At 38.9% G+C, this 27,491-nt stretch overlaps 6 protein-coding genes and 1 non-coding gene across 17 annotated transcripts in view; 5 read left to right on the top strand and 2 right to left on the bottom strand.

Moving 5' to 3' along the window:
- Positions 1 to 1,023, bottom strand: part of LOC133848989 (amyloid-beta-like protein) — a 70,514-nt gene extending 69,491 nt beyond the window's left edge. For 5 of the 11 annotated variants that reach the window (XM_062284779.1, XM_062284786.1, XM_062284784.1 and 2 more), the window contains exon 1: positions 917 to 1,022. The gene's annotated coding sequence lies outside the window, so the exon portion shown is untranslated. Of the gene's footprint in view, positions 1 to 873 lie in introns of all 11 variants that reach the window. The other 6 variants (XM_062284785.1, XM_062284783.1, XM_062284789.1 and 3 more) reach the window with 4 other exon arrangements.
- A 1,813-nt stretch (positions 1,024 to 2,836) lies between these two features.
- LOC133848237 (mitochondrial 2-oxodicarboxylate carrier) lies at positions 2,837 to 5,982 on the bottom strand. Its single transcript, XM_062283720.1, has 3 exons — positions 5,848 to 5,982; positions 5,413 to 5,621; positions 2,837 to 3,827 (listed from the first exon to the last, which is right to left on the bottom strand). The coding sequence occupies exons 2-3, from the start codon at positions 5,578 to 5,580 to the stop codon at positions 3,078 to 3,080; spliced, it is 918 nt and encodes a 305-aa protein (XP_062139704.1). The 5' UTR covers positions 5,581 to 5,621; positions 5,848 to 5,982; the 3' UTR covers positions 2,837 to 3,077.
- Positions 5,983 to 9,147: 3,165 nt separating this feature from the next.
- Positions 9,148 to 11,196, top strand: LOC133848847 (uncharacterized). Its single transcript, XM_062284547.1, has 2 exons — positions 9,148 to 10,973; positions 11,037 to 11,196. Exons 1-2 carry the CDS (start codon positions 9,550 to 9,552, stop codon positions 11,128 to 11,130), a joined length of 1,518 nt encoding a protein of 505 aa, XP_062140531.1. The 5' UTR covers positions 9,148 to 9,549; the 3' UTR covers positions 11,131 to 11,196.
- Positions 11,197 to 13,211: 2,015 nt separating this feature from the next.
- Positions 13,212 to 15,744, top strand: LOC133848384 (uncharacterized). Its single transcript, XM_062283927.1, has 3 exons — positions 13,212 to 13,345; positions 14,495 to 14,559; positions 14,633 to 15,744. Exons 1-3 carry the CDS (start codon positions 13,328 to 13,330, stop codon positions 15,612 to 15,614), a joined length of 1,065 nt encoding a protein of 354 aa, XP_062139911.1. The 5' UTR covers positions 13,212 to 13,327; the 3' UTR covers positions 15,615 to 15,744.
- A 1,119-nt stretch (positions 15,745 to 16,863) lies between these two features.
- LOC133847899 (uncharacterized) lies at positions 16,864 to 17,654 on the top strand. The gene is made up of 2 exons (XM_062283189.1): positions 16,864 to 17,248; positions 17,310 to 17,654. Exons 1-2 carry the CDS (start codon positions 16,949 to 16,951, stop codon positions 17,511 to 17,513), a joined length of 504 nt encoding a protein of 167 aa, XP_062139173.1. The 5' UTR covers positions 16,864 to 16,948; the 3' UTR covers positions 17,514 to 17,654.
- Positions 17,655 to 18,272: 618 nt separating this feature from the next.
- On the top strand, positions 18,273 to 18,379 carry LOC133849611 (U6 spliceosomal RNA). The gene has a single exon (XR_009895400.1). It is a non-coding gene; the product is annotated as a U6 spliceosomal RNA (small nuclear RNA).
- A 2,190-nt stretch (positions 18,380 to 20,569) lies between these two features.
- LOC133847872 (pancreatic lipase-related protein 2) lies at positions 20,570 to 25,732 on the top strand. The gene is made up of 3 exons (XM_062283143.1): positions 20,570 to 21,370; positions 23,645 to 24,546; positions 24,613 to 25,732. The coding sequence occupies exons 1-3, from the start codon at positions 21,253 to 21,255 to the stop codon at positions 25,198 to 25,200; spliced, it is 1,608 nt and encodes a 535-aa protein (XP_062139127.1). The 5' UTR covers positions 20,570 to 21,252; the 3' UTR covers positions 25,201 to 25,732.
- Positions 25,733 to 27,491: the final 1,759 nt, after the last annotated feature.

The following is a 27,491-nucleotide window of genomic DNA, read 5'->3' as shown; positions in this document are numbered from 1 at the left end:
GCCGCCACTTTACTCACAACTCTCAACTCGTTACTCGCTCACGTCCATGTGCACTCGCTGCAGAGCCTTCACCTAATCAACTTTAAGTACACGTATTTTCCAATTGTTCGTCAACTGGCGCTGCTGTTGCTGCAATAATATCGGAAAAACGATTTTCATCGAAAAATCCAAATCGAAAACAGCTGCAGTCAATTCTTTTTTGGGTCCACACCCCGCCAATCTATCACATATCCTCACATCTTACTCTCTCTCTCTCTCTGTCCCCCCAGATAGCGCGCTCTCGCTCGCACATCAAGGGCCAACACAGTGTCTCGCTCTCTCGCGCGATTGTGGAACAACTGCGCACGCACAATTCCAAAGCAATCAAACACACGCACTGGACTCTCGCTCTCTCAATCGCACTCCTCCTCTCTGTCCCACACACACGCACACTCGTTCGTTCGCTCACTCGCACTTACACACACACACTCAGACACACACACGTTGCGCAAAAGACACAATAAAATGAGGAAGAACACAATTTACGATTAAAGGCAGCACAAAGTTTTTGCAAAACTGTTTTTCCTTTTTTTCGTTCGTTTTTGTTTTTGAGTTTAAGTTCCGTTAGATGTTTGTGGTAATTAATTGCACTTTGTTTTTCGCATTCTGCTTCTATGCATCTTTCATATTGCTTTCGACACGCACTCGAAAAAAACATAACCAAATAGAATAACAATTTTAATGCCGACACTTGAAGAACAGCAAAAAAAAAGAAAGAAGAAAGTAAGTAACGACGAGCAATGCGCTCTCGCTCTCTCTCTCTCTCTCTTTCCCTGTATGTGTGTGTGTTTGGTATACAACAACTACAACTTGTGCTCGCTCTCTCGCTCTCACTCTGTCTGTCTCTGCTTCGCTCTGTCGTAACCAGGTTGACAACCTTGTACTAACTGTTTAACTGTAGTCACAGTTATAGTAAATGGTTCGAATGCGCCAGGAAACTTGAAGAGTACCTTGCGCTGCGAACGCTCACAAACGACTGCAAGTGACGCTGCTTGCACGGATAACTCGTTGGCTCTGCCTATGCTTCTCTCTTTGCGCTCGCTTTCGCACTTCCGAATCGGACTCTGTTCGCAGCGGACTCGGTACTTTGAACTTGTCATCGGATTCGACCTCGAAGCCGAAGCTCACAACTGCGCATGCGTCTGTCCGCCAATCAATAATGAATACGAATTCTCGGCTTGCAATTGGGGGTGACTTTGGCTCTAAGTGTCCTCAAGTGCGTGTGTGTATTGGTGAGCAACTGTATGTGTGTGCTTCTGACAGCAGCAGGTGCTAGATATGCGCTTTCAGGGATACGGCTTGAAAAGCTCCTTCCATCTTTCAGCAGTTCCAGTTCAAGTTCCAAGCCAAAGCTAGAGATAGCATCTCACATATCGCAACAATGAAATAGCTCTATTATTATTGATCTAATTTAAATATACTTCACATTAATTTGAAATACTTTTTCAGTTCAACCAAATAGAAAACGATTTTTAAGACAATCTTGGCTTATTTTCAGAAATCAAAATATGGTTAATTCCATGACGGAATTTGTCCCGTTCGAGACTCTTTACAGTGAAAATAACATAAACTGAAACAATTTTGAAAATAAGAAAAGTTTATTTTTATAGCTCTAGAATGGTTTTGGAATTTTCGTTCTGTTTTGTTTTCTATCGTGATAATTGCAAAAATTAACCAATTCGTACGCACAACAAAAAAATGAACGAATTTATATATTTTATCGTAAAACAGTAGAAGTTCCTAAAATCAATCTTAGCTCTAAATATAGTGCTTATCTAAAGCTTTAAGAATAACATTCACTTATTTTGAAAATTTTTTCAGTTTATGTTATTTTCACTGTAAAGAGTCTCGCACGTGACAAATTTCTTCATGGAATTACCCATATGTAGATGTAATATAGCGGTGAACTAATTAATCTATTATATTACAGTTGCAAGCAATACGTCAGCGCAAGATTAAATCGCAAGTGGGAAAACCTCAAAGCGTAGCGACAAATCCCCAATGGATTATCTTTTTCTAAATCTATTAAGATTTCATTTATAAAAAAAAAACAATCATTCATTATTAATAAGCTTGTTTTGTTTCGCTTACGCCAATTCAAAAAAAATTCTATACTTTCTATACGCCTTAAGATGAAAATATACATTTTTATTAAATTTATAGACAAGTAAATGTTAATAGCGATAATTGCACACTCAAATTGTACACTAAAAATGATGGAGTCATTAAAATGAATATACTTATATTAAATATAGTATGTTTTGAAATTAATTTCATGACTTATTATAAAAGATTAAATAGACACAATAGATATAATAAGTTAACCGATAAATGATACAACGTTATAGATATTTTTCACACAAATGATGCCCAGAAATATACGCATTTAAGTTAATAGATTTAAAGAAAAAAATACTAAGTGCGATGTACCATCTATAAGAAATTATCGATATTATGTGGCATAGGATACAAAATATTAGTTTTCAAATTTGCAGCCCTGCTAATCAATATTATTTTCGAAAGTATAAACTTTTACATGCTTAGAAGACATCGCATTAATTTGTAATTAAGCTAGTTGCCCCCGCATTTCGGTTTGTGTCTCAACTGAAGCTCTGTCGTTAAAAATAAATTGTTTCGTTAAGTAAGTTTTTCGTTAGGTTAACAAGTTTGGGTTCTTAAAGCTTTCGAAAGCTTTCGATTTGTGAACTTTCTTATTCAGAGCAGCCTTTAGGGCGCTTATTATTTCATTCTGAAAATGTAAAGATTTGAAATTAATAAGTGTAAGAATTTGCAAAAGTAATATCAACCATGTATTTATTGGATTTATATATATTTTAACATTATTATATATATTTACAAACATTTGTTGTCAATACTTTTATAAACATGCAATTTGAATTTGCATTCCAATAGAAAAAAAAAATAAAAAAATACGATATAATAATAATTACAATAGAAATTTGTATGTGACAACGGCAATGTAATAGACTGATGATTTCTTAGCGTTAGTAAAGATTGTGAAGGGCCAAACAATTGGACTAGGAGTGGTTCGCCAACAGATATTCGTAGACATAGTCGAAGGCGAGCAGCATGATAGCACCACCGGGTCCCAGACGCATAATCTTTGGCACTAGACCCTTGTAGAGAGCACGGAATCCTTCCTCGCGATACACAATGCCAATGGAGCGGAAAGTGCCGTGATATTTGATCTGATTGGCCACCGGCTGTGGTCCCTGAATACGCGACTTGGCCACATCGAACGGTATATTGATGAAGCAGGCCAATGTGCCCGATGTGAAGCCAATGATGACCTTACGCAGGAACTCTAGAGTCTCATCTTTGTACTGCGGCACAATGTTCTTGACCGAGTGATAGAAACCAAAGTAGACCATGTTGAAGGTGCCGTTGCGACCAATTGTCGCAGTCACGCCTTTCAGCAGTCCCCGCCTGCCGAAACCATCGCGATTGATTATATCGCGTGCCACACTGAACGAGGATGCCGTCTTCTTCTGACGATCCGCCTGCTGTGCCACCTTGACCACCTCAAAGGGATTCACGGCAATGGCTTCCAGGGTGCCAGCTGTCAAACCGGCCAGCGAAAATGTCAACGGTGTTGGTGTTGGTGAGCCGAACTGGAATAATGGTTTTGTCTGCTCGAAGACCAGAAACTTAATGGCTCTCTTTGGCGTCTCGGCCAGAATGGGCGGCAAAAGACCCTTCCAAAAGGATAAAACTCCTTCCTGGCGATGCATCTTGACGAAACAGTCGATAACGCCATTGTAAGTTGCCTGCCGAAAAGAATTGTGGATAACTTAAATTATTAAAATATTTGTATTTTTATATAAAATAGATATTAATATTAAATTTATAAATCCTGTAAATTTATAGTAAATAGAAATGAACACTATATTTGATAATCCTCAACAAAGGTTGTCTGATTAGACAAACACTAGGCTAAAAAAGTTTTTGCGATATAAACAAATATTATATTTACATTATATGAATTATGAGCTCCAGCTTATATTTTATATCTACGTTTCAAACAAGGAAAAACTTCTATCATAGACATAAAATAAATATAATATTCAATAGCTTCAGCTAAAGACTGAATTATATACATATATATTTCCTATATCTATATTTTATCATTATCTTTATCAACAATGATTTTGTGATCAGACAAAGACTAATGAGATATTTTTGCTGCACTCAATATATATATATATATTCTTATAGAAATTATTAACCTCAATCTTGCATATACATATATTTCTGTTTATCATAACAACTACAGGGTATTTCTAAGTGAGCACTCGCTTTATTTCTATTCTCTTTCGCTCTCTTTCTCTCTCCATGGAAATTGACAGCTATTCAGAGGCAGTGTGCTCAATATTTTAGACTTATTCATTCTGTTTTTCATATGTACATATGTTTTTTAATTTGCATTCTGCATCTATTTTAGAATTGCGCTATAAATCAGTTAGTATATCTAGGTAAACAGAATTATTCGTATGCACGCAAAATAAATAAACTAGCACAAGAATATCACTTAGCTGCGGCTCAAAAGTATTATATGATATACTATACATATGTACTTATGTACGTGGTATGTGCTTGAGAGACTCGTAAAACTTCCCAAAAATTCATTATAAAAAGCTTAATGTTTTTGTTTTTCTTGTTTTGGCTAGATTAGATAGGCGTTAAATGCAAGTGCCCAAAACTGAGACTTTCGCCAGACATACATATTTCTTAAAATGCGAGAAAGACTATCATAATTGGTTCTAAGTCAGCATAATCAGCTGATAACCCAGTTGGGAAACGTTCTCTCCATCGATAAGGCTAGAAATACTCTCAGTATATGTATGTATATATATTCGTGAATAAATATATGTATACTCATCAGCTGTGCGTTTGTTTTGGGCTGTCTAAATATATATTAATTTGTTTGTTGTTGCGTCTAGCACGCATTCAGAAAAGAATTCGCATTGACCTTGACACGACCTTTGTAAGCATCACAATTCATTCACTTTTTCCTCTTTCACATAATTGTTCTTATTCTTATTATTATGCTGTGCTCTGGTCTGGTCATAAAAACTCTGTTCGTCTGTCTCTTATCAGCCTTATGGACTGCGCTATATATCTGTCTCAGAAGGTTATTCGACGGGCCACTTAAGCCGAACCACTCGAAAGCTGTACAGCAGCTCCTCCTCTCTCTCTCTCTCTCTCTCTCTCTCTCTCTCCCGGTCTCTTTATCAACTTGAGCTTTCGCTGGCTTTTCTAAGCTCTACTATTTCGAAAGCTGTACCAGCTGATGTCCGATTGCTGATGTGCTAATTGAAGTTGCATGACGACTCGCTAGACTCGTAGACTTACCTCGCTGGACAGTGCGGCAGCTGCGGGTGTGCACTGGAGTTGCATGCGTGTCTTGACCACATCCAGCGGTTGCATGAGGCACACCTCAAGGAATCCGGCAGAGCCGCCAGCCATCACCTGGAAGGCAGCTCGCTTGCCGGTTGATATGCTCGGTGCTGCTTCGCTCATGTTTGTTTTGTATTTTATATTGTTTACGTGTTTCGCACTCTCTGTTGATGTAAAGACACAATTTTATACGTTATGCATGAGATCGAAACTATGCGATCATTTTCTTTTAAATGTAAAGTAAATGTTAAAAGCAAGGCTCACGTTGTTCGATTTTCAATTCAAACAGCCAGCACAACTACTTTGACAAAACAAACAAAAATAAAGTAATAAAAAAAATAAGAAAACGAAAATAAGAATAAAAACAAAGATAAAGAAATACTACGCTACCCAGACGTCGACCGCCGCGCGCTTCGACAGCTCAATTCGCACTGAACCCGAGGCAGGCGAATTGAACTCTGCAGCAGCAGCAACAACAACAACAACAACAACAATCCCTGGTCTGGATACGGGGTAAAGCGAACGCGAGGGAAGAGAATTACTGGCACAGAGCTTTTAATGACGCAGCTGGCGACAAACTGAGACCGGCGCGTGCTGGAAAAGCTTCCTGCTGCTGTTGCTGTTGCTGTTTCTGTTGCTGCTGTCGGTCATTACTACAATAGCAAAAGCAGCCAGCAACAGCTAACCGATTCGATCGTACAGAAAGCTTTCGATCTACAGCGACACCGTTGTCGTCAGCTCGTCTAATGGCTTTCTGTTTTGTTTATTCCACACGCTTTGTGTCAACTTTTGTTGGTGGTTGCGAAAAAAGCTTAACTGCGATTCAACTTAAGATTCTAACAGCTGCAGTATTCCTTATACATATGTTATGTATGTCGATTGATATGTGATGGACTGTCTGGTCGATCCCATCATAAACTTTAAAATGCTGAAGCTCAGACAGTGACATCATAAATAACCGTAATTAGTTAATGCTCTACATATGTACTTTCTGATAACAGTTCGACATAATAAGACCAATTATTGCCAATAATGAAATCAATTGTTATCTATAATTTTCTTTCAAATTTAGATTATACTTTATTATGCAAGTGATGTTAAAGTGATACTTATATTTATCGCAAAAAATATGTATAAGGGGAGTGACTGTTAATACATTTTTATTTACATATAGTACATATTCTCGTATATTGCACATCTGTATGTGTGTATGTACTCTCAACATGTCAAAGCCTTGTCAAAAACTCCAACATTTTTATTGCTTCAAACCCTAATTTAATTTCAGCTTTGTTTACCTGAAATCTTTCATTATATAGAACAAATGTTTTTTGCTAAATAAACAAACACTTCATTTTTTAATTTTTTTGCTAATGTGTAAGATAAACTTTTCCACTTAATAAATATAGATAAAAATGAATATAAAGTAAGTTAAATTGTAAAAAAAATAATAAAGAAAAAAATCGTTGCATACGTATAAAGATGCTTTTGTTCATTATAATTAATGTAGGTATTCAAAATCTATTCATTAACATTAATAATTTAATATAATTTCCATTTAATTATTATTATTATTATCAGATTATTGTGTTGAAGTGGATTTTTATGATGTGGTTAAATATTATGTTACCAATGAGCAGTCAGAAGAAAAAACTTTGTATACATAAATATATAAAATTATAATATTGTAAACTTGCTTATTATCTTAGTACAAAATATTGTTATATAATATATTATATAATACATTACGTAAATATTAAATCTTAAAAGGAAATCTATATCAGAAATGCATTGCAATACGGCAAGCAAATTCTTTGTGTAATAATTGACTGTTTGGAAGAAAAATCTATAAATAAAGAAGACTTTATATTCCGCCATCTACACGTATTATCGATATAATTATATTTCTATAAACTACCAACAATGCGTAGTGAATTTATCGCGTGGGTGTGGCATATTTAATTAGCGGCTTCCCGCTGCAGATGCATCTATGCATCTATCAGTTATTGTATCTAAGAGTAAATATGCTGAATATCAAAGCGATTAGCGACAGTCGCCAGTCGGATGGTGGACAGTGGACAAGTGTATGTGTTCTAGGAAAAGAGGCAGCAACAATAGTTTGACATTTATCTGTCTGTGAGTCAGTATCCGCATCTGTATCTGCATCTGCATCTGCATGTGTATCTGCATCTGAGTCTGACAGACGCATCTGCTGTGGGCTCTTGATTAGTTTATTGTTTATTGTTCATAGCACACCGTATGCGGTGCATCAATCAGTTTGAGAAGAATGAGGAGAAACACCCAAAATACGAAACAAATTATGAGTGCCATGAAAGAGAGAGAACCAGAGAGAGGAGATGGGGGATAAAAGAACGAACGAATGTATCTGAGAGTGTATCTGTCAGATGGATTGAGGACAACTTTCATTTGCATAAAATGCATTCTATATAACAAATTGACAGAACAAATTGATGGTGTCAAAAATGCCCGATGCCCAGCATCTATGATTTAGATGCCTTTCATTTGATGCCGAGTCTCGAGTGAGTGAGTGCGAGTGAATGCATGAGTGCTTTCGAGTGTTTTGAGTGTAGTTTATGACTGTCCAAATATTTCCAGCTGTTAATTATGGGCACGAGTTAGCGTGAGTGATAGATGCGTGTGTTTGTGTGTGTGTGTCTGGAATGTCCAGATACGATTCGATCTTCGCTTGCATCTCTCACACGATCGCAAAGTATTTTAGTTTTCGATTTTATTCTTTTCGGGGGGTTCCAAGCGAATTTAAAACGCATTAGAATCGATTAAAAGCTCATAAGATGGCCAATTAAAAGTAAAAAGTGGAGTATGCATTCCATTTTCTCGATCCCAATTCCCAATCTAATTATGTTGTAAAGTCACGCAATTGTTGAACCAGGCAATGATACAATATGCTATATGCTATATGCTATAAATTACCGCCTAAACATAGCACTTAATAATCGATATGAATGAATGAAAATCGCTTTTCGATTCGTTCACGCATGCGTAGTAGATTTTCTTTTGCTCCGTTCGGGTTCGGGTTTTCCCATTTCTCATTCGTTGCAGCAGGTAATCGAGGGTAAGAAAATGATTTTATTTTTGTAATTAGCTGGGGACCAGCAGATAGCTCAACGTAGCGCCGATTGATCGATCAAAGCTGCGATCTACAGGCTAATAAATCATTTTTCCATTCTCATTTTCTCTAAAACACAGTTTTTCCCATTCTTCCCTTTCCACCCTCTCTCTCTCTCTCTCTCTGTGTCTTCGGGCTTAGTTCTAGATCTACAAAAGTGAGAACTCACGACCGCCCGTTGGTCCGTCCAATTGTCTGTCAAAGGCTATTAACCCCATTTTTGGCGCGACCGTTCCACTTGTTCAGTTCCCTCTCCCTCTCCTCTCTCACTCTCTTTCGTTCTCTTTCAATGTCTTGCAAGTTGTCCAAATTGTTTTTCCAAACAAAGTGGAAACGGAGCGCCAAAAACCAAAAGAGCAGCAAGCTACTTTTGGCCGTAACTGTTGGACCCTTGTCTAACCCCGCCTCCCCACTTGCCACATTCCCATCAATGTTTTGATCGTGCAACTCAAGCGGGTCCACAAAAAAAAACAGAATATATATATATTTCTTCTTCATAGTCGAAGCAAATCAGTTAGAGTGTTTTGATTAATGCCACTTTTGACAGCTGCCAGAACACAACAACCACAAAACAGAAAAGAGAACGAAAAAACCAAAAAAAAATAGCAGTGCACTTTAGAACTTTCCTTGACAAGTTGCCACAACCACAAACGACGAGTTACGACATTATGAAATGCGGCACTTGGAGCCACGTAGCTGGAACAGCTGTTAAAACTCCGCAACAAGGTCAACGCGCAAAACACTCGCCCATACATAGTTCACCCAGTGAACTCTTCTTCGCTTTAGTTTGACCCGCTGAGAACGAGTTGGACGAACCAGTTGAGCTGTGAGGTGACAACAAATGAAAGTACGAGTTTTGCCAAAGTGTTGCCTCCGTTTGTGGTGGCTTATAAAGCACATGGCTGTGGCCAGGCCGTTGGCCAGTCAATTGCACGACTCGCAGGCAAATGGAAATGTCGGCAACACTCGCGAGCAACTGTTGCAACTTGATGCTTTGGCTGCTGCCGCTGCTCTTGGTGCTGCACGGCAGCTCAAGTTGGAATGGTGAGAGCTACTTGGATGCCGCACAGCGTCCGCTCTGGATACTCGAAGACGAACGCAATCCGAGCGAGGATTATGAGACGACAACGCGGCGTATACGTTATGCGTCGCAGCGTCAAGATCGCCAGCTGCCGTTGCGCATTGTGGTGCGACCAGATGCAGCGCCTCCGCCGTTGCCACCACGCCTGCCACATCGTGTGCAGCTGCCCAGCCACTATGTGCCACATCACCAGCAACAACAACAGCAGCGTCGCCACAAGTCCATGTTCCGGCCACGCAATGAGCAAAGACGCCGCCAGCCGCAATCGCTGCCTGTGTTCGACAATGCACCCGGAGACAATGCTTTATCCGCCACCAGCTATCCGATCTTTGTGTACAACGGCACCAAGGGTGAGCTGCTGGTCAACACCATGCTCAGTGCACAGCGATATCCGATGCAGGAACCAGTGCCTGGTCAAGTTTTGTATCCGCCATCGACGCCGATGTTTCGACCGAAGCCGCTGGTCGAACGTTTTCGTGTGCCCAAGCAGCGACAGTTGCTCAACTTGACGCTGATTCCATTCTATGCACATGAAGCGATCACGCTGGCACCGCCACCAGCCACAAGCACAAGTCCAAGCACAACGACAACCACATCGACTGCAGCAACCACAACCACAGCAACTACCTTGGCTGCCACCCCGACAACTGCGGTTGCTGTAGCCTCGGTTGCAGCGCCAGAGATGACAACGGCGCCAACGAACAGTGTCACGACGCCACTGCCACGCCCCTATGAAACACAATTGCCGCCCAGCAAGCGACGGCGACATCCCAAGAAGACGAAGCACTACAATGCGTATCGCTCGCCACAGGAAGTGGTGCAACGTCCGCCGGTGTTGCGTACCTCACACGCCTTGGCCGCACCCAACAATCATCGGCAGCATCATCATCATCATCAGCAGACGCAGACAAGCAGCTTCGATCATGCGCTGTTGGCTGACGATGAGCTCCAATCGGAGATGCTGGACGAGGAGCAAGTGGAGGAGCAAGAGCAGGATCTGAGCGAGGAAGTGCCGCTGGAGGAGAACCACAGCAGCGGAAGCAGCTCTTTGCAGATAGTTTACATGGACGACAGTCTGGAGGCAACCAGCAGCAGCACAGTGGTGCCTAGCACAGTGGTGCAAAGACAGAGTTCACGCTATTCCCTAAAGCGTGAGTACTTTGCATTTCCCGTCTATACTTTAGGCAAGCTGCTCCAAGATCCGAGCAGCGACAAGGTCAAAATGGGGCACATTGTCGAACTGGGCGACTCCTCGGAGCCAGGTGACACCTGGTTCATAATGAATTCACGGTGAGTTTTGTGTCACTATTCCTTTCACTCTCTCTCTTCTGCAATCTCACTTTTACTCTGCAGCTATAAGGGACCGCATCGCAATGCCCAGAACAAGAGCCAAAGCAACTATTATACCTCGAAGTATGTGCAGAATTCCAAAGGTACGAGGACATAGCGCAAACCAAAGCCAAAGGTTTCTACGATTAAGACAATTTTTTTTGCTGAATTAAACAAAGTTTGTTACTCGATGCGTTGACTTTTTTTTTATGCTGAATTTTATTAGCTAGAGATGTGATTAAGTAGATTTTAATCTCGCTGCTCTTTAAACTACTTTTCCATCCCTGATCTTGTTTAGCTTTTTGCTTAATTAGCACATCAACACGTAGATACAAGCTTTATGCGGACATCATGTTACATATTGTCTTTAGTAAAAAAAAACTCTATCAAGAAATAATACATCAGAATTTATTTGGCCTGTGTTGGAAAAATATGTTTTGTGCATTATAGGGAAACAACTAAAATTAAATCTTTTTACATTAATGATTCACACTTTGATACTTTGTCTGTCATTGTTGATCTTGGATTTTTACAGTTTCTTAAAGTTCATCCATTATTTTGTGGTCATACAAAGCTTTATCAAGTGAACTGCTTTGTAAAGTAATTGTACATTTATTTATAGAAAGACTACATGAAATTCAACTTTTTAAAATACTGATCTACACTTTGGTCTGTTGATCTGGCCATACTGATATTTTATATTTTATTTTTACCACACCTGATCAAGATATAATAACATAAAAAACTTCGCAATCATGATTATTATAATAGAATATCATCAATTTTGCCCTTTCGTCATACTTCGATCTGTTGATCTGCCAAAGTGGATTTTACAATTCTTTAGTATATTCAAACATTTTGTATATTTCATCCAATTATGTTAATAAGTGTTTATCGTCGCTGCTCTATATGTTATGTATATACAATATAATATTATACAGACAACATCAATTTCACCCTTTTCGCCATAATGATCTACACTTTGATCTGTTGATTTGCCAAAGCTGATCCTCCGTTCTTTGGCAGTCACAATTAGCTTGTTGAATTGTTCTAATGTGTTTTTTTTTGTAAGTGATCATGATCATGTCATGATCACCCGAGATGACCATTAAATGCCTGCTTAACGACGACGCCTCAGAGCTTTGTCTGTCTGTGTGTGTGTGCTCAGCACGATCATTAAAACTGTAGTCACATTAACACCTCAATGGCAGTTATTCTTGAATACTCGACAACTTCTTCTTCATCTCCATCAGAGTATACTATATCGCACACTCGTTTGTATTGTGTTGAAGCTATACGCTGTGGGTTACCATAAAAAATGGCAATAAATTCCTTACAAAATACCAGAACACAAAAGGAGGTTTTTCTTTTTTTTCTGGCTAGAAAGTTGTCATAAAAATGAGATTTAATGGTTAAACTTTTTTTTTTGAGGGCGCTTCAGTTACATAAGCGTGACTGTTGCATGCAAAAAGACATCGAAACAATGTCTGATTCTGACCCAAATTCCACAATCGAAAGAAAATCCAGAAAAAAAAAACAACAAAATTTGAATGTGTGAAAAGACGAAAAGAAATGCATACAAATAAAACTGAAGAACCGAACTGAGAAAAAGTCATCTACACATGTTTATGGCTAATTCAATGGCCCTTTTAAACAGAGATTGCCCCTTCCCCTACCCCCTAGATAGACCCCGCCCCCATGTGGCTCCGTCATTCATTCAATCATTTTGTCAATGATGTTGCTTTCTATTCTAAACGCATGTTCATTATTATTATTGATTTCCCAACTTTTAGTTTTTTCGCTCTCTCTCTCTCTCTCTCACACTCTGTGGATTTTTTTGGGATTCTTTAGGCCTGCAATTAATTTTGTTGCGTTGTTCTATTCCCCTCGCTCCACCCGCTGCATCGAGAAACTCCTTCCCCCGGTGAAACAAAAGGCAGACACACGCCGTGGCATCTTTCATGTTTAACGAACATTGCTCTGGGGCAAATGCAACATCAGACCGAAGCCGAGACTCAGACTGAGACTGAGACTCAGACTGAGACTGAGACTGAAACTAAGACGAGACGCAGACAATTGAACCTCAACCCCGCCCCTTTGGAGCTGACTCCAGTCGGAGAGACGGTATAAAAGCTTGGCCTATAACTGTTTTTGGGTTTAGAACAAATGCAGCTGTGAACGCGTGCGGAGAAACGGACAATCGAAGAGTCGAACTATTTTTTTTTGTTTTTTAATATTATTTATCATACCGCTAAGGATCATCGAATTAAAAAAAAGTGCAGTGAAGTGTTCTATACAATAAAAAGAAAATCAAAATGTGGCAATTTTTTGTGGTATGTGTTTAGAAATATTATCGCAAGGATTCACATTGAATAAAATATGAACATGACTTGAGAAAACTATTCAATAAAAAATGTATTGTAATCACAATACTTAAAAAATCAAGATATTATTTAATTACCAAGAATAAGCATCATGGATTTAAATATGCTACGATTTCCGACTTAACTAACAAAATTATAATTTATTTATTTATTTTTTAAAAGTGCAGCCAATTTATTTCTGAAGATCAAACGTATTTAAAATTGTGCTCTGTAGTCTGTTCAACTTACAGTTCAGCAATAATAAATGTTTAGTAAGGATCATAAAGTATTGGACAACTGAAAAGTACAACAAAATCAATCACTTATCTGATAAAACTTTAAATAATTTTTTGGCCAATAAACATAAAAATATTGTTGTAGAAAATCACAAATTGGAAAGCTCTTTGCATCGGAAGATTAATGCTATTTTATATGTCTATATATATTTCATATAGTAGCTAATACTAACAGGAAGTTCAATTAATTTCAAGTTCACATATTACTATAGAACACTGAAAATGAAATCTGTGAACAGGCAATCAAGCAAATTGATTAGATATAAAAATATTTGCGAGCTACTATTTGAAAAACTTTCTTAACTATCCTTCAATCTGATGCTTTTTTATACTTTCAATATTTCGTACTTAAAATAAATAATAACATAATTTATTTGAAGCTCTCTAGATAGTAAGTAATATAAAATTTTTATATAGTAATATAAAACCACCAAAAAAGCTATAGTCACAAAAAAGCTATACGCATTGTGAAATAAAGCAAAACAGTGCGGTATTCATTTTTAAATATTAACCAAATTAATATACCAAAAAAATACTACAACAATTTCAAAGGATATATTTGGTATTTTAATATAGTAGTACATTCAAAATATACCAAATATACCCATAGAAAAGTAGTTCTTAAATAATTTATAGAAATTTTGTCTGCTCACAACCAAATCTTTGAGGCATCATAATATTTATTTCATCACGAGTTTATCTATTTAATATTCAATAGAAAGAACATTAAATCTACGAATAGATTTGATTCTCAACTTGCTGAGAAATAAATATATTTGAAAGATATAATTTAAGCAATTTCCTCAACTCTCTTTCTTTGCAGCTCATCGCTGGCCTTTGCTGCCTGCCGCTGCCGAGCAGCGCCTTCTGGTGGCCCAAGGCGACGACGTAAGTGTTGCAAGCTGCGTTGCCACATTCAAAGTGTACTCTTCTAACATCATAATCTCTACTCTAAACGCAGTGAAACTCCACGCGCTCAGGTGCTGCAACAGATTCCGCTCACCTACTTCCGGACGTACACTTATCAGCCGCTGGCTGGCGAGACATTTGGAGTGCCGCTCTTTGGCTTTGGGGCAGCGCAGACGCCGCTGCTCTCGGGTCGTCACTACGATCCCTATGCGGTGACCAGCTATGCGGCAGCGCGACGACACGACGCAGCCACAGCTGGCCACAAGGGTGATGTGACGCCGCCGGCAATGGGCGGCGGTGGGAGTGGCAACGGTGGCAGCAGCAACAACTTGATGCCGAGCACAACGCCAGCGACAACGACAACGATGACGACAACAACGAGCACAACAACGCCACCGCCACCGCCTCCGCCACCAACAACGACAACCACAACGACGACAACGACAAGCACAACAAGTGCGCCACCCACAACGAGCACAACAGAAGCCACATCCTCTTCATCCTCCTCCTCTTCGTCCTCGTCCTCTGCAATGCGCTATGCCGAGTATCCAGCTTATACTCGACGTGTTAGCAATCTGTACAATGCACGTCCTCAGTATCCGTATCCCGATTACTTCAACTATCAGCCGCCGAGCTCGCTGGCAGAGAAGAGCGGCTCACGGATTCAGTTTGTGCCCTGCATGTGTCCCGTCAGCATGCCCAGCATGTCCACACTCTCCACACTCAGTCTGAACAGTGGAGCGAGCACCGAACGCGATCGTCCGCTTAGCAATGCTGTGCCTCTTCCCCCCGCTGCTGCTGCTGCTGTGGCTGAAGATGCTGCGAATGTCAATTTGCAGGCACGTCACATGGAGAGCGAGGACTCCGAGCTGGAGGATGAGACGGATGCTGAAACTGATTCGGATGACGAAGCCGATGCTGATCCAACTGCAGTTGTGCCTCTAGTGGAAGACGCTGCCATCGCAGCTGTCGATGGCAAAGTTGCCTTCGAGTCGCACACCACGCCCACCGTCGACTCCAATAGTTTGGTTTAGTTTTAATCATTGTCCAGCTGCCAATAGTATTAAAAGGCGCCTAGACTGAGAGATCTCGCTCTCTGGAGATCTTGTTAGAACAGCGCCAACGACAGTTTGATTTTAGCCCCATTCCCATTTTTTTTTAATGTCAAAAATCAAATAAATTAGAGAAACTATCAAGTGCAGTTTGTTTTTTGGAAAGTTGTAAATATTTATGTATTATTATGCGTAATTTTGAAATGAGTTTAAGTAGAACTCATTGCCAAGCTTGCGAAGTAAACATAAATATTTAACTGACTTAGACCACAGCAAATAGTCTAGCTTCTAGATTCAGTATTTACTCTTGGTCAGTCTGAAGGGCTTTGATGCTTTGCATACACTGTGAATAATAAAAAGTCTTCTCTGGCCCCTTAATGTATATATATTCTTGACCAGGGTCAACAGATATAGCCATGTCTGACTGTCCGACTGTCCGTATGAACACTTGGAGAGACTATAAGAGATAAAGATATCATTTTTTTCGACAGCTCTTTGTTTGTTTCAAATTTTTACCACGCCAACGTCAGCCTCCGAAAATCGATTGGAATCGAATAACAAGTGTAAATTTGAATCTAGAATCTTGATTGATTTTATTTATTTGCAATTGCAATTATAAAATTGGCTTTCAATAATATAATACATATATTGTAAGTTCATTCTTAACATATTCATACATCGAAATAAACATTTTCATGTATTTTATAAAAATATGTATTTGCGATAAACCATTATATTCAGAATAACACATACCTTGTCATTTAATAATGCTGATTTCATATTAATATTCATTATTTACCATTCTAAATATAATTTCCCATAATATGTTTGAAATACTTTTCTGACGCTGATTTTAAGCAATTCATATTAAATAAATAAATATAGATAAATAAAAACATAATTATGTGTTGATTATAAAACCGAAGTAATTATGCATAATATGTTCAACCGCTAATAAAAGCTGATTTGGCATCACTTGCTGACAGCGTCGACGCATCAATGATGCTTCTCAATGAATTTCTCTGCCAGACGATTTTATTTCATTCTCTTAAAAACGCTGATTGCTGTCTAATGAGCAACAAGTGCTTCTAAAACGTAAAACCATTCTATGATATGATAGATATTATTGTTAATTACTTTGCAACCTTTGACTAACATTCCGCATTTATGACTAAGAAACGAAAATATAGATGCAATTGATTTGTTTTTATTGTTAATCTATTATTTGAATATGCTTTTGTCAGCTGTCAGTCGAATTGTACAGAAATTTGTTTGTTCTATTTGTTTTGCTATTTCAACAAAATTAGCTCAATGTCATGCCTCTGTTTATGGGCAATCGCCGCACTCGCGAAGAGGATGAGACTGGACCCATTAAGCTGACTGAGGAGTTGGACTACAATTTCGATTGCCTGATGCGGGTGGCGAAGACCATGTGCCAGACACTGGGCAGGCCAAAGGATCATCTCATCTGCCGCAGCACACTAGATGAGCTGATCAAGTTCAATCGATCGGGCTCGCCGGAAGTGAAACAACATGTCCGCAAATTTCTACGATTCTATTTGCAAGTGTTGCGCTGGACGCAAACGCATCAGCCCACAAAAACATATGAGAAATGGGTGAGGATTAATATTATAAACATTAAGTATACGCATATATAACACAAGAAAGCTTTCTTAGTATGGCGATGCCTGTAACAGCAGAGTTGATCCGACTGCCAACAAAGACGAAGAGTACGTTTGGCTGGAGGAGGGAGTATCGTATTTGGCCATGAAACAGTTTGAGGATGGCTCCACCATGATCTATTCGGCGGTGGCCAAAGATCCTGGTGCTGGCTGGGCAGACAACGGCTTGAGAACGCTCGCCGAGCAGTTGGGAAATTGATTTCATTATGATAAACTATATTTCGACTAGTCAAATTGTATTGTTAACTATTTTAAATGTAGTCCGCATCGTCTTTAAATCTTCAGCCTATTAATGCTGATGTTATTTAAACAGTATTTTTGATATATATAAACAGTATAAAACTTTTTGTTACCATATCAGCAGAAATTATTATATTATATTATGGTATAGTTTAAATAAAAAAAATGTTTCTTGCAAATTTATAATTAAAATAGAGTAAATTATGTTTATAATTAAAATATGTTATTTGCTTGTCAGTACACATTTTTTAAAGATTTTTTGTTGCCACGAAATCTTAAATGAATACCTTGTAATTTTGCGTTACTCTTCCACATATTTGGAAAATGAAAAATCATCCCTACAAAAGCAAAGCAAATGAACATTTTATCTATAAACAACAATCTGGTAACACTAGACAGAAACAAAGCGCCATCTGTTGGCGGCAACATGTAATTTAACTAATTTCTATTATTTAACATTAAAAAATAACTTTTCCAGTATTTACTATAATTAACCAAGTTTAATTTAATAAATGCAAATACTAATCGAAATAAAGTTTCTAAAAAGTCACCGAAATTATTATTATTATTATTATTATTATTGTCGTGAAAATGATCTGCCAAGTTGTTAAATAAAACATAGATGGCGCTAATTTCGAATTTGACAAACTAGTTGTAATTCCCAACTGCTTGTTCAGGACTATTACGTTATAAATAGCGCACTTTTCTAGCTACATTCGTTCTTGCTTCGGCAGAACATATACTAAAATTGGAACGATACAGAGAAGATTAGCATGGCCCCTGCGCAAGGATGACACGCAAAATCGTGAAGCGTTCCACATTTTTTTTGTCAAAATTTTATTGATTTAGTTTTTTTTTAATTATTTGATAATAAGAAAATTTCTACTAAATAATGAATCATTATTTTTATTTTTATTGAAACTTTAAGTAAAATAAAATAAAAATTTATAAATAATAAATAGTATTAAATAATAAATAAGTAAATATAAAACAATTTTATTAAATTTCAATTAATAAGAATATTAATAATGAATTTTAAAATCTTATTATATGAATTGCAATTACTTATATAACGACTAGATCCCTCGCATGACCTTTAACACACTAATAATCATAATAATCACTTGACCTATAAAACACAAGTAATTAGTGCTATCAGCATTGGAGGTGACATTAATTATTCAAGCGGATGTCCGATTTTACATTTTTACATTTAGTATTATTCCCAATAGTTTCGCAATTGCCCCCACCGCAGTGTAATAGTTACCTAATGCATTCCATGTGTAGTGGTTGTGTTATTCAATATTGCACTTTAAAATCATATTGTTGTAAACACATGTGCGCGCAAATATTGTACGCAGGAAAATACTGGCAACGTCAATACTCTTCTTACACTCGTGTTTACCTGCTGTCATTGGTTATCGATCAATTTGTGTTCTTAATAAACAGACTTTGCCTTTTAATAACATCTTGTTGCCAACTGCAACGATAGTGTACACATAATGAGTTGTTTACCCTATACGCAAAAAAAAGTTCGAACCCTATAAAAATCTATTTATAGAACATGTTGAAGCTGTTAATCAGAAGTCAAGGGAATTCGCATTAATGTTTAAGATTATGAAATTTCACAGAAACCCATATTCGGGTTGTATAATCAAAAAAAAATATATATATGTACTATATATAGTCAAAATTATAAAGCATGATTATTATTATATACAAATAGAAAGATATGCAAGAAATAATAATTTCAAATCTAATTCTCAGTTAAGTGTAGACACTAGTCTGCTGACTCTAGATTTCTCTGTGCATCCCGGTTGATTCGGGTTATTTTTTGCCCGATAGCCAGGGGGAACGAGACTCAAAGAGTGTGAGATCAAGATAGAGAGTGAGAGCGATCGAGCGGGAGAGACAGAGTGAAAGGATGGTGGTAATGGTGGGCACGATCGCTTGTGTTCGTAAACAAAAACAAACAAATGATGTATAAGCGAGTGTGAGGAGAAGACGAGCGAGCATCCACTGATGATAAGAACTGAGCGCGATGCCATATTCTGGGTGATCGAGTAGCATCAGCAGCAATGGAGCCAATTGACGTCAATGGCGCAATGAAATCCTGGTGGAAAAGTCAAACAACTAAGAAACCGGTAAACACCTTTGCCTTTGGACTTTGGACTGACGATGTCTGAGTCTGAGTCCGAATCACAGACAGTCAGCCAGTCAGACAGACAGACAGACACATATAGTAGAGTATATAGTATAGGAGAGCTCAGTCTGAATCCGTAAACGGAACAAGCGTCTCTCATCATTGATAAGGTCTTCCCCCCAGACATTGACATCACCTGCAGTGCACCTCCCACCCATCGACGAGGTTGACACAGTTTTGAGTTTAGTGTTTCTTGTCGATCTTTGGCAAGTCGATAAGACTGTCTCTCTCTCTCTTTCTCTCTTTCTATGTGTACACTGTACAGTCACTCAGTTCGTACCCTCTACTCAAGTCTGTCTTCTAGCTTATCACAAAGTCCAAGTTGCTCTGACTACACAGCGTAGTACAACAATCTTCCCCTCACTCTTTCTCTCTCACTCTTACTATTTGCATTTCCCTTCTAGCATCCATATGCAAATGAAGAATGAAAAAGGGAAAGAGAAAGAGAAAAAGCCGTTACAAATCGAAGTTTGTTGAAGTTTCTAGCTGCGACTTTGATCTTCGACGTTCTTATCTTGAAAAAATGCATCAAGAGTAAACGGTTGCTTGTACTTTGCATCTGTGCAAGAAATGTGCAAGCCAGCAGCAGTTGGGGCGGGTAAGGCGGAGGAAGGGAGACCTCTCGCTTATCTCTCAGGGCTGAAGTTCCCCCATGTTCGCTAACGGTGCGCTCGCTCATGCATCAGCCGAAGTGCCGACGAAGTGCCGAACTACCAAACGAAGTGCCGAAGCTCAACTTGAGCCATCGTCGTCGCTTCGTTTTCGGTCAGCGATCGATCGGGCATAAAAATTGCGTAGCTTGCAGCTGATCGGCTCAGTGCTTTGACGGTCGTTAAGCGTGAAACACACAACAAACCAAACAGCAAGTGATTTACAATAGCGCAAAGCTAGAGCGAGAACGAGAACGAGAAACATATGCTAACAGGAACCGTGACGACGCGAATGCGAGCGGGAAAGAGCTAGAGAACGAAAGCGAAAAAGAACAAACGGATTGATTGCAAAGAAAACGTGCAAAGCTTAGGCACACGTAGTACTTATAATAGAGACATCGACACTAAATGATAATAGGCGAAAATACAAAAAGAAAAACCCGAAACGAAATCAGAGTGGACACAAAAACCGTCAAGTGGACAAAACAGACACTGACTGACAACAGATAGAGACAGGTGTGTGAGCGATTAGATTAACTTAACTTAATTAAAAAACCAACAATAAAACAATTCATTCAATACCCATAAATCGTACAACTTAAGTTAAGCTCCACTATCTCTATAAAGACAATTATCAAAACTCTGACGTGAAGTGAAGTGAACGTGCACCAAAGAAAAAAAATCACTCGTTTAGTTCCTGCCTAAAATGTAGACTGACTGCAACACAGCAGCAACACAACAACCCAAAAAGAAAAACCTTGCAAAAAACTCAGCAAACAAGAAGAAGAAGAAGAAGAAGAAGAAGAAGAAGTAGCGAACAACCGACAAGAACCGTTTGTGGCAAGATGTATGTGGCAAACACAACAGGCGGCCTCATGCTGCAGACCATGCTCTACTTGGCGAATCACACGAGTCGTGCGGCAGTCAACACACTAATCGATCTGCCACCTGCCCCCAAAAGCGGTAAGTAATCCATCCAGATTGGACAGCTTTTTTTTATAGAACACTAATACTGGTTTGTTGTTACTCAACAGTCGCCAAACTGTAACATAAGCTAACAGAACTTGTCACCGATCACTCAAGTAATTAGAATGCTACTCCCAAAGATATATAATTACAACCTATCGTTATGTTTTTCTATAAATTTCGCAACAAGTTGACAAAGTGTTTATATGATAGTGCGCTGCCCTAGCATTACCTTCGATCGTATAATATATATACTAAAGTAAAATAGAGATTTATGGCCTAGCGACAAATTCTTCAAAACAGTATAACAAGCTTATCAAATAGTGGTATAATATTACTAAAGTTTATAAAGAACAATAGATGGTTTTTAAAAAGGATTTTCCATATTCATTATTTGTCTCCCTTCCTTACGTTAACTATAGTAAGAGGTTTATCAAAGCTGTGCATTATTATTATATATTGATTAGCAAACTCGTAACTATTATGGCAATTGAATAATTTATTGAAAGAGAAATTGTATTTTTTCCCCCATAATAATCAAAGAAATTTTCAAATGTTCAATGCAAAAGTTCGCACTATTAAGATTGTAAAATATTTATAAATTATTTGCAGAACTTTTATATATTTATTCGATATTTCCCAGAGCATTCTAAATTCTGTCGCTGTTTGTGATATTTCCTTTCTTAACCACACAACAGTATCAAGTCTACAAACGATTTTTCCAAATTTACAAACAGGTAATACTTTTGAAAATCAAGTCAGCTAACTAGTAGTGATGCTCGCCTCTTAAAAACTGCATCATATCAGCAGTTGAAGTTGATCGTTTGGTTGCTCTAAGGTTTCACAGGTAGATTGAAAGTTTAGCTGCATTCATTAGTCAAACGAGACAAGACTTTGGCCCCCTCAGACAACGAGTTCAGTTGAAGTCTGAGAGCATCTTCAAATGATCATTTGTGGCTTGTGCAAACAACATTCTGGTTTCAAATGGTTCGTTCAACTCATTGTCGATGCAGAAGATGAGAAGGGAAAGCTTCATCTAGCCGATGATCGTTCAGTCACCTTATGCACACAATTTGCATATGAACTCAAAAAGAATTTTGCATTTCGGTCAGCAAGCAAATTCTATTCGTAGCTTGCAATTCGCGATAGTCATTCGATAATCTATTGACGACAAGATCGGCGTATACACACGCCTATCTAATTGAAGACTTCCGATATAAATATAAATAAGACACTAGCTAACTCAGATAAGCTGCCATACTCAATGGCTCAATGATAAAAAACAGAAAAAGAAGTGGGTACACCAACAATATCGATAATAACAATGACGTTATTGATCAGCCGAGCGGAAGACAAAAAAAGACAGAAGCCAACTTCTGAATGCCACGCAACGTTGAGCAGCCGACGAAGGCTATGAAACGATCGATCGATCGATCGACTCAACGATCATAGCTCGTGGTACTTTAAGCAAGTGGAAGGAAATGTCCCCAAGAGACGTTGTCAACTGTTGATGCGGTTGACCAAACCGTCAATAACAGGCCCAATGACTTCCGAACAGCATAATTAATGCAATCGTCCAACAGCACCTTAGTATTGTAATTATCCATTGACGATCGGTAAACGAAGAGAATGCTCGACTATTAGATGCTCTTTATTAAGCAGAGCTAAAATAGTTTATAATTCTATTTTACGTCATATTACTACGATAATTAATTTCATTCTTCGAAAGCATAATCCCTAAAAAAAATAATTTCACAAATACAATTAGTTCTGATATTTATAATATAAATTATATACTTTAAAAATCGTTAAAGTAAAAAAGTTTTAATGAACTTTGGTTTAAATTTCAAAGATATTTTTGTTAACTTCATAAGAGTTTTTATCGTAGCTATTTTATTTCCATTTCCTTTTTTGTGATAATAAATACTAATTTCCTTTTTGGAAGGTAACAAAAGTCGCCATATCTTTTCAAATTATACCAATTGTGTTAATGAAATGTATACAACAAGAGACTATTTCAAACAATTATTGAAGTTGTAAAAACATAAATAAAATTGTAAACCTAAGAATACAAAAACATTCGCAATTTTAAAATAAATTAAGAATTAAATAATGTTAAGTTGTTGAAAGTCTCAAATCATGTATAATGAATCTTTAATACACGATTAAATACTTCTCTCTGTGCATAATTTGTAACTGAACTTATTAAATAGAACTTTGCGTTTGGTTGAAGAAACTCATTTAGATTATTTTGCATCCATCTATTTACAGACATCAACGAGGTGAAGTGCTTCGGCGTCTACGGCTGCTTTCCGATCAACGGACCATGGAACACTGTGACACGCACGATCAGCGTGCATCCGCAGAAGCCATCAGAGATCGAGGCGCACTATACGCTCCACACACGAAGCACACTCGATCAGCCCAAGTTTATTGATCTCACCGATCCGGATGCTGTGCAAGGATTGGGCATAAATCCCCGAGGTCGGATCTATTTGCTGGTCCACGGTTACTTGGAATACAGCAACATACCATGGATGCTCGAAATGGCCAAGGCGTTACTAAACAACTGTCAGGACAATTGCAGTGTGATCCTCATCGATTGGGGTCACGGAGCAAATCCCCCCTATGTCCAGGCTGTGGCCAACATACGATTGGTGGGAGCCATAACGGCGCATGTCATTCACATGCTGTACGAGGAGCTGCAGATGCCGAATCTGGACAAGGTGCACATCATTGGACACTCGCTGGGCGCTCATTTATCCGGCTATGCGGGCACACATTTGCAGCGTGACTTTGGCTTGAAAATGGGACGCATTACGGGCTTGGATCCCGCGGCACCGCTCTTCACCGACACCGATCCCATTGTGCGTTTGGATCGCACCGATGCGCATTTCGTGGATGTTGTGCACACGGATGCGAACCCCTTGATGAAGGGCGGCCTGGGTATCATTCAGCGTGTGGGACACGTTGATTTCTATCCGAATGGAGGCTTTGATAATCCCGGCTGCAACAAGAAGCTGCAGGATGTGATGAAGAACAATCAGAAGGCAACGCTCTTCCTCACGATGCAAGAGTTTATCGGCTGTAATCACATACGCAGCGAACAGTATTTCACCGAGAGCATTGACAGCAAGTGTCCCTTCCTCGGCATCACCTGTGACTCCTACGACGTAAGTAGATCACTTAAGCTACTATCTCAACTGCTTGGCTAATTGCATCTTTTATCCTTTCTCCAGAGCTTCAAGGATGCCAAATGCAGCAGCTGCGATGAGCCAGGACGTTTGTGCATGCGCATGGGCTTACACAGCGCACATGATTATCGGCAAGCGCAGGCACGTGGTCTGATCAACTCAAAGGATACACCTCCGGTGTTTTATCTGATGACTGGTGAGCGTCAACCGTTCTGCCGTCAACACTACAAGATCACAGTGCGCGTGTCCAGCCACGATGAGAGCACGCTGCATGGCGGTGAAATTGGCACACTCTCCATACGCGTGCATGACGAGCACAGTCGCAAGAGCACCGAACGCATGAAATTCTCCCCCAAACCGATGTACTTTGAGCCCGGTTACGAGTACACGGCGTTGTTGGCCGGCAAGGATCTGCGGGATCCGGGACATGCGACGGTCTTTTGGGAGTATTCGACGAATTTCCTCAATCCGCTCACCTGGCGACTGCTCTCAGCGCCACGTGTCTATCTGGAGTACGTGCTCATCGAGTCGATGGAATCGAGTGAGACGTATGTGAAACTCTGTCCGCTGCACGAGGGCGCCATTCTCTCGAATACGGAGAATGTGTTGCATACGCATTACTGCAAGGATTAGGCGAGACAGCAACCATCCGCAAGCTATACACATTCACCATCCCCCACTTAGACATTTAATCGAAAGCTTTGCTGTGACATGCCCAAAAGACGGCAACACTTTTTTTCCGCTTGTGGTTTGCGCTTCAGTCCAGACACGAACCAACCAGCAACCTCACGAAATGTGTGTGGTGGCTGTCCTCGCTAAGTGTGCGAACGGAAGAAGCGCACGCAAACAAAACTGTTCCCGCTTTTATTCGCCGCCCCCGCCACGACCCCTTCGCTAGAACGCACGCACGCAAAGGCACAACAAAAGCATTTTGTATTTTATTATAGTATTCGATTATAAAATAAGATATGCGATTGTATCTATCATAAATTAGAGCACTGGGAGCGCGCAATGTTATTTATCTGTATGTTTATGTATTATATATACGTATACCTAATTGTTATTTATATAATATTCGCTTTAATTAACCATTTTTTTTTTCAACTTTTTTTTGCCTAGAATATTTATGAATATTTGAAAATAAACCGAAAGTGAAAATAATAAAGCCTTAGTCAAATTACTAATTGAAGTTTGCCGCCGTCGTCGGATTTATCAGATTGGGGAAATCTATAAAATAAAAAAAAACAAAGATTTAAAAGTGTTTCATAACTGAAAATAATTTTGTTAAATTCTTAAAATGTTTAGTGATGATATTTGCATAGTAATTATATATATTATAAGATGATAGTATTTAACTAGATTGTTAATAAGATGCTTTTAAAAATGTTGTACTCCAAGCATTTGTCGCTTAGTCAAAACTTGGCTAATCTCTAACTTGAGTCTTGATCAAAATATTTACTGAGGTTCGAATACTTTGAATATCTTAGTTGCAATTGAAGAAATTCCATTTCAGAGATTTTTTATAGATTGCCAGCCATGGGAACGTTGTCTCAGTTTCAGTTTAAGTTTCAGATTCAGTCTCAATCTATGGGTTATGATTAAAGTTGCCAGTTGTTTCTAATGAATTATACAAATACAGCTAAAGATACAGATACGAATACAGTCAAAGATACAAACACACACAGTTGTGCATAAATTTAGTGTCATGGATCCTTCTGCTTGTTGTTTTCGTTGTTGTTGTCGTTGTTGTTGTTGTCGATGCCGTTGTCAACTGTTGTTGTTAATAATTTAAATGCTTATCGCGACGAATGTATCTATCGCATGCGTGTGTATCTTTTACATATAATTGATATTATCTGCATTTGATTCGTTGACTCGTTTTTTTTTTCTGTGTTTCTGTGTTTTTGTTTTTTAGTTTTCTTTGATTCTCTCTCTCTCTCTCACTCTGCTTTTCTTTCACTTTTTGGCTTTTGTCGCATGTCTTTTTTTTTTGGTGCTTTGTTTTTTTTCTGTTTTTTTTTTTTGTTGTGTTTGTATCTTGTACACACATTCCACAGGTTGCTCGAAGGTTGGCCAAGGTCTGGGCCCCCCCGATTCCGATTTCGATTCCGATCCCGAATCCAATTCCAATTCCAATTCCGATCCCGACGAAACACGAGCATGTGGGCATCCAGTTGGGTCACTTGATGATCATGTTGACAATCTTTGAGGTTGTGGCGTTCATTCTGGGTTTTCTCATTTCTTGGAATTGAAATTGGATTTCGATTTCGATTTGAAGTTGAAGTTGATGTTGATGTTGAATGCGGAGTTGGAATCTGTTGCGAGAACCTTTTTTTGTTTTGTCGTGTTGCATGCCCCATAATATGCATTCATTAATAATGTTTATCGTTGCCGCTCTGTGTTGGCCCAAAGTGTCACAGACTGTGCCACACACACACACACACACACATACAAACGTGCCTCATCTTCTGCCCCTTCTCTTCTCTCATTTCTTTTAGCTGCCACTGCAATTAGCATTTGATGCACTACTTACAAAAAAAATGTATCTAAGTGAATCCTTTGGCTTTTTAAATTGCCCACAGCTGTGGGGCATGCCTCCGTCTTAATTAGTTGCCCCTCGCTACCCCTTCACAACCCCGCTTCCACATAAATCTCAAACGACGGCTGAGCGACATCAAATGAAACTCAAATCAAAATGTCATAACTTGCACTAGACGAGACACAAGCGACAATACGTCAACATGCCACCCCTCTCTCTTTCTCTCTCTCTCTTGCCACACCGTTGCACGGTGCGTTTAATTAGTCGCCCACTCCCACTCCCAACCCTCCTCCTCCCCCTCGAAGATTCCCCCTTTAAGCAGCGTCGTCGGCGTGGCAAACAAATCACATAATTATGATTGAGCGCAGCCTCCGTTTTGCCGCCA

The sequence above is a fragment of the Drosophila sulfurigaster genome, chromosome X, assembly GCF_023558435.1.
Source record: "Drosophila sulfurigaster albostrigata strain 15112-1811.04 chromosome X, ASM2355843v2, whole genome shotgun sequence".
Classification (NCBI taxonomy): domain Eukaryota; kingdom Metazoa; phylum Arthropoda; class Insecta; order Diptera; family Drosophilidae; genus Drosophila; species Drosophila sulfurigaster.
The sequence above is the reverse complement of the archived record's forward strand: the minus strand, read 5'-3'. Positions and strand labels throughout refer to the sequence as shown.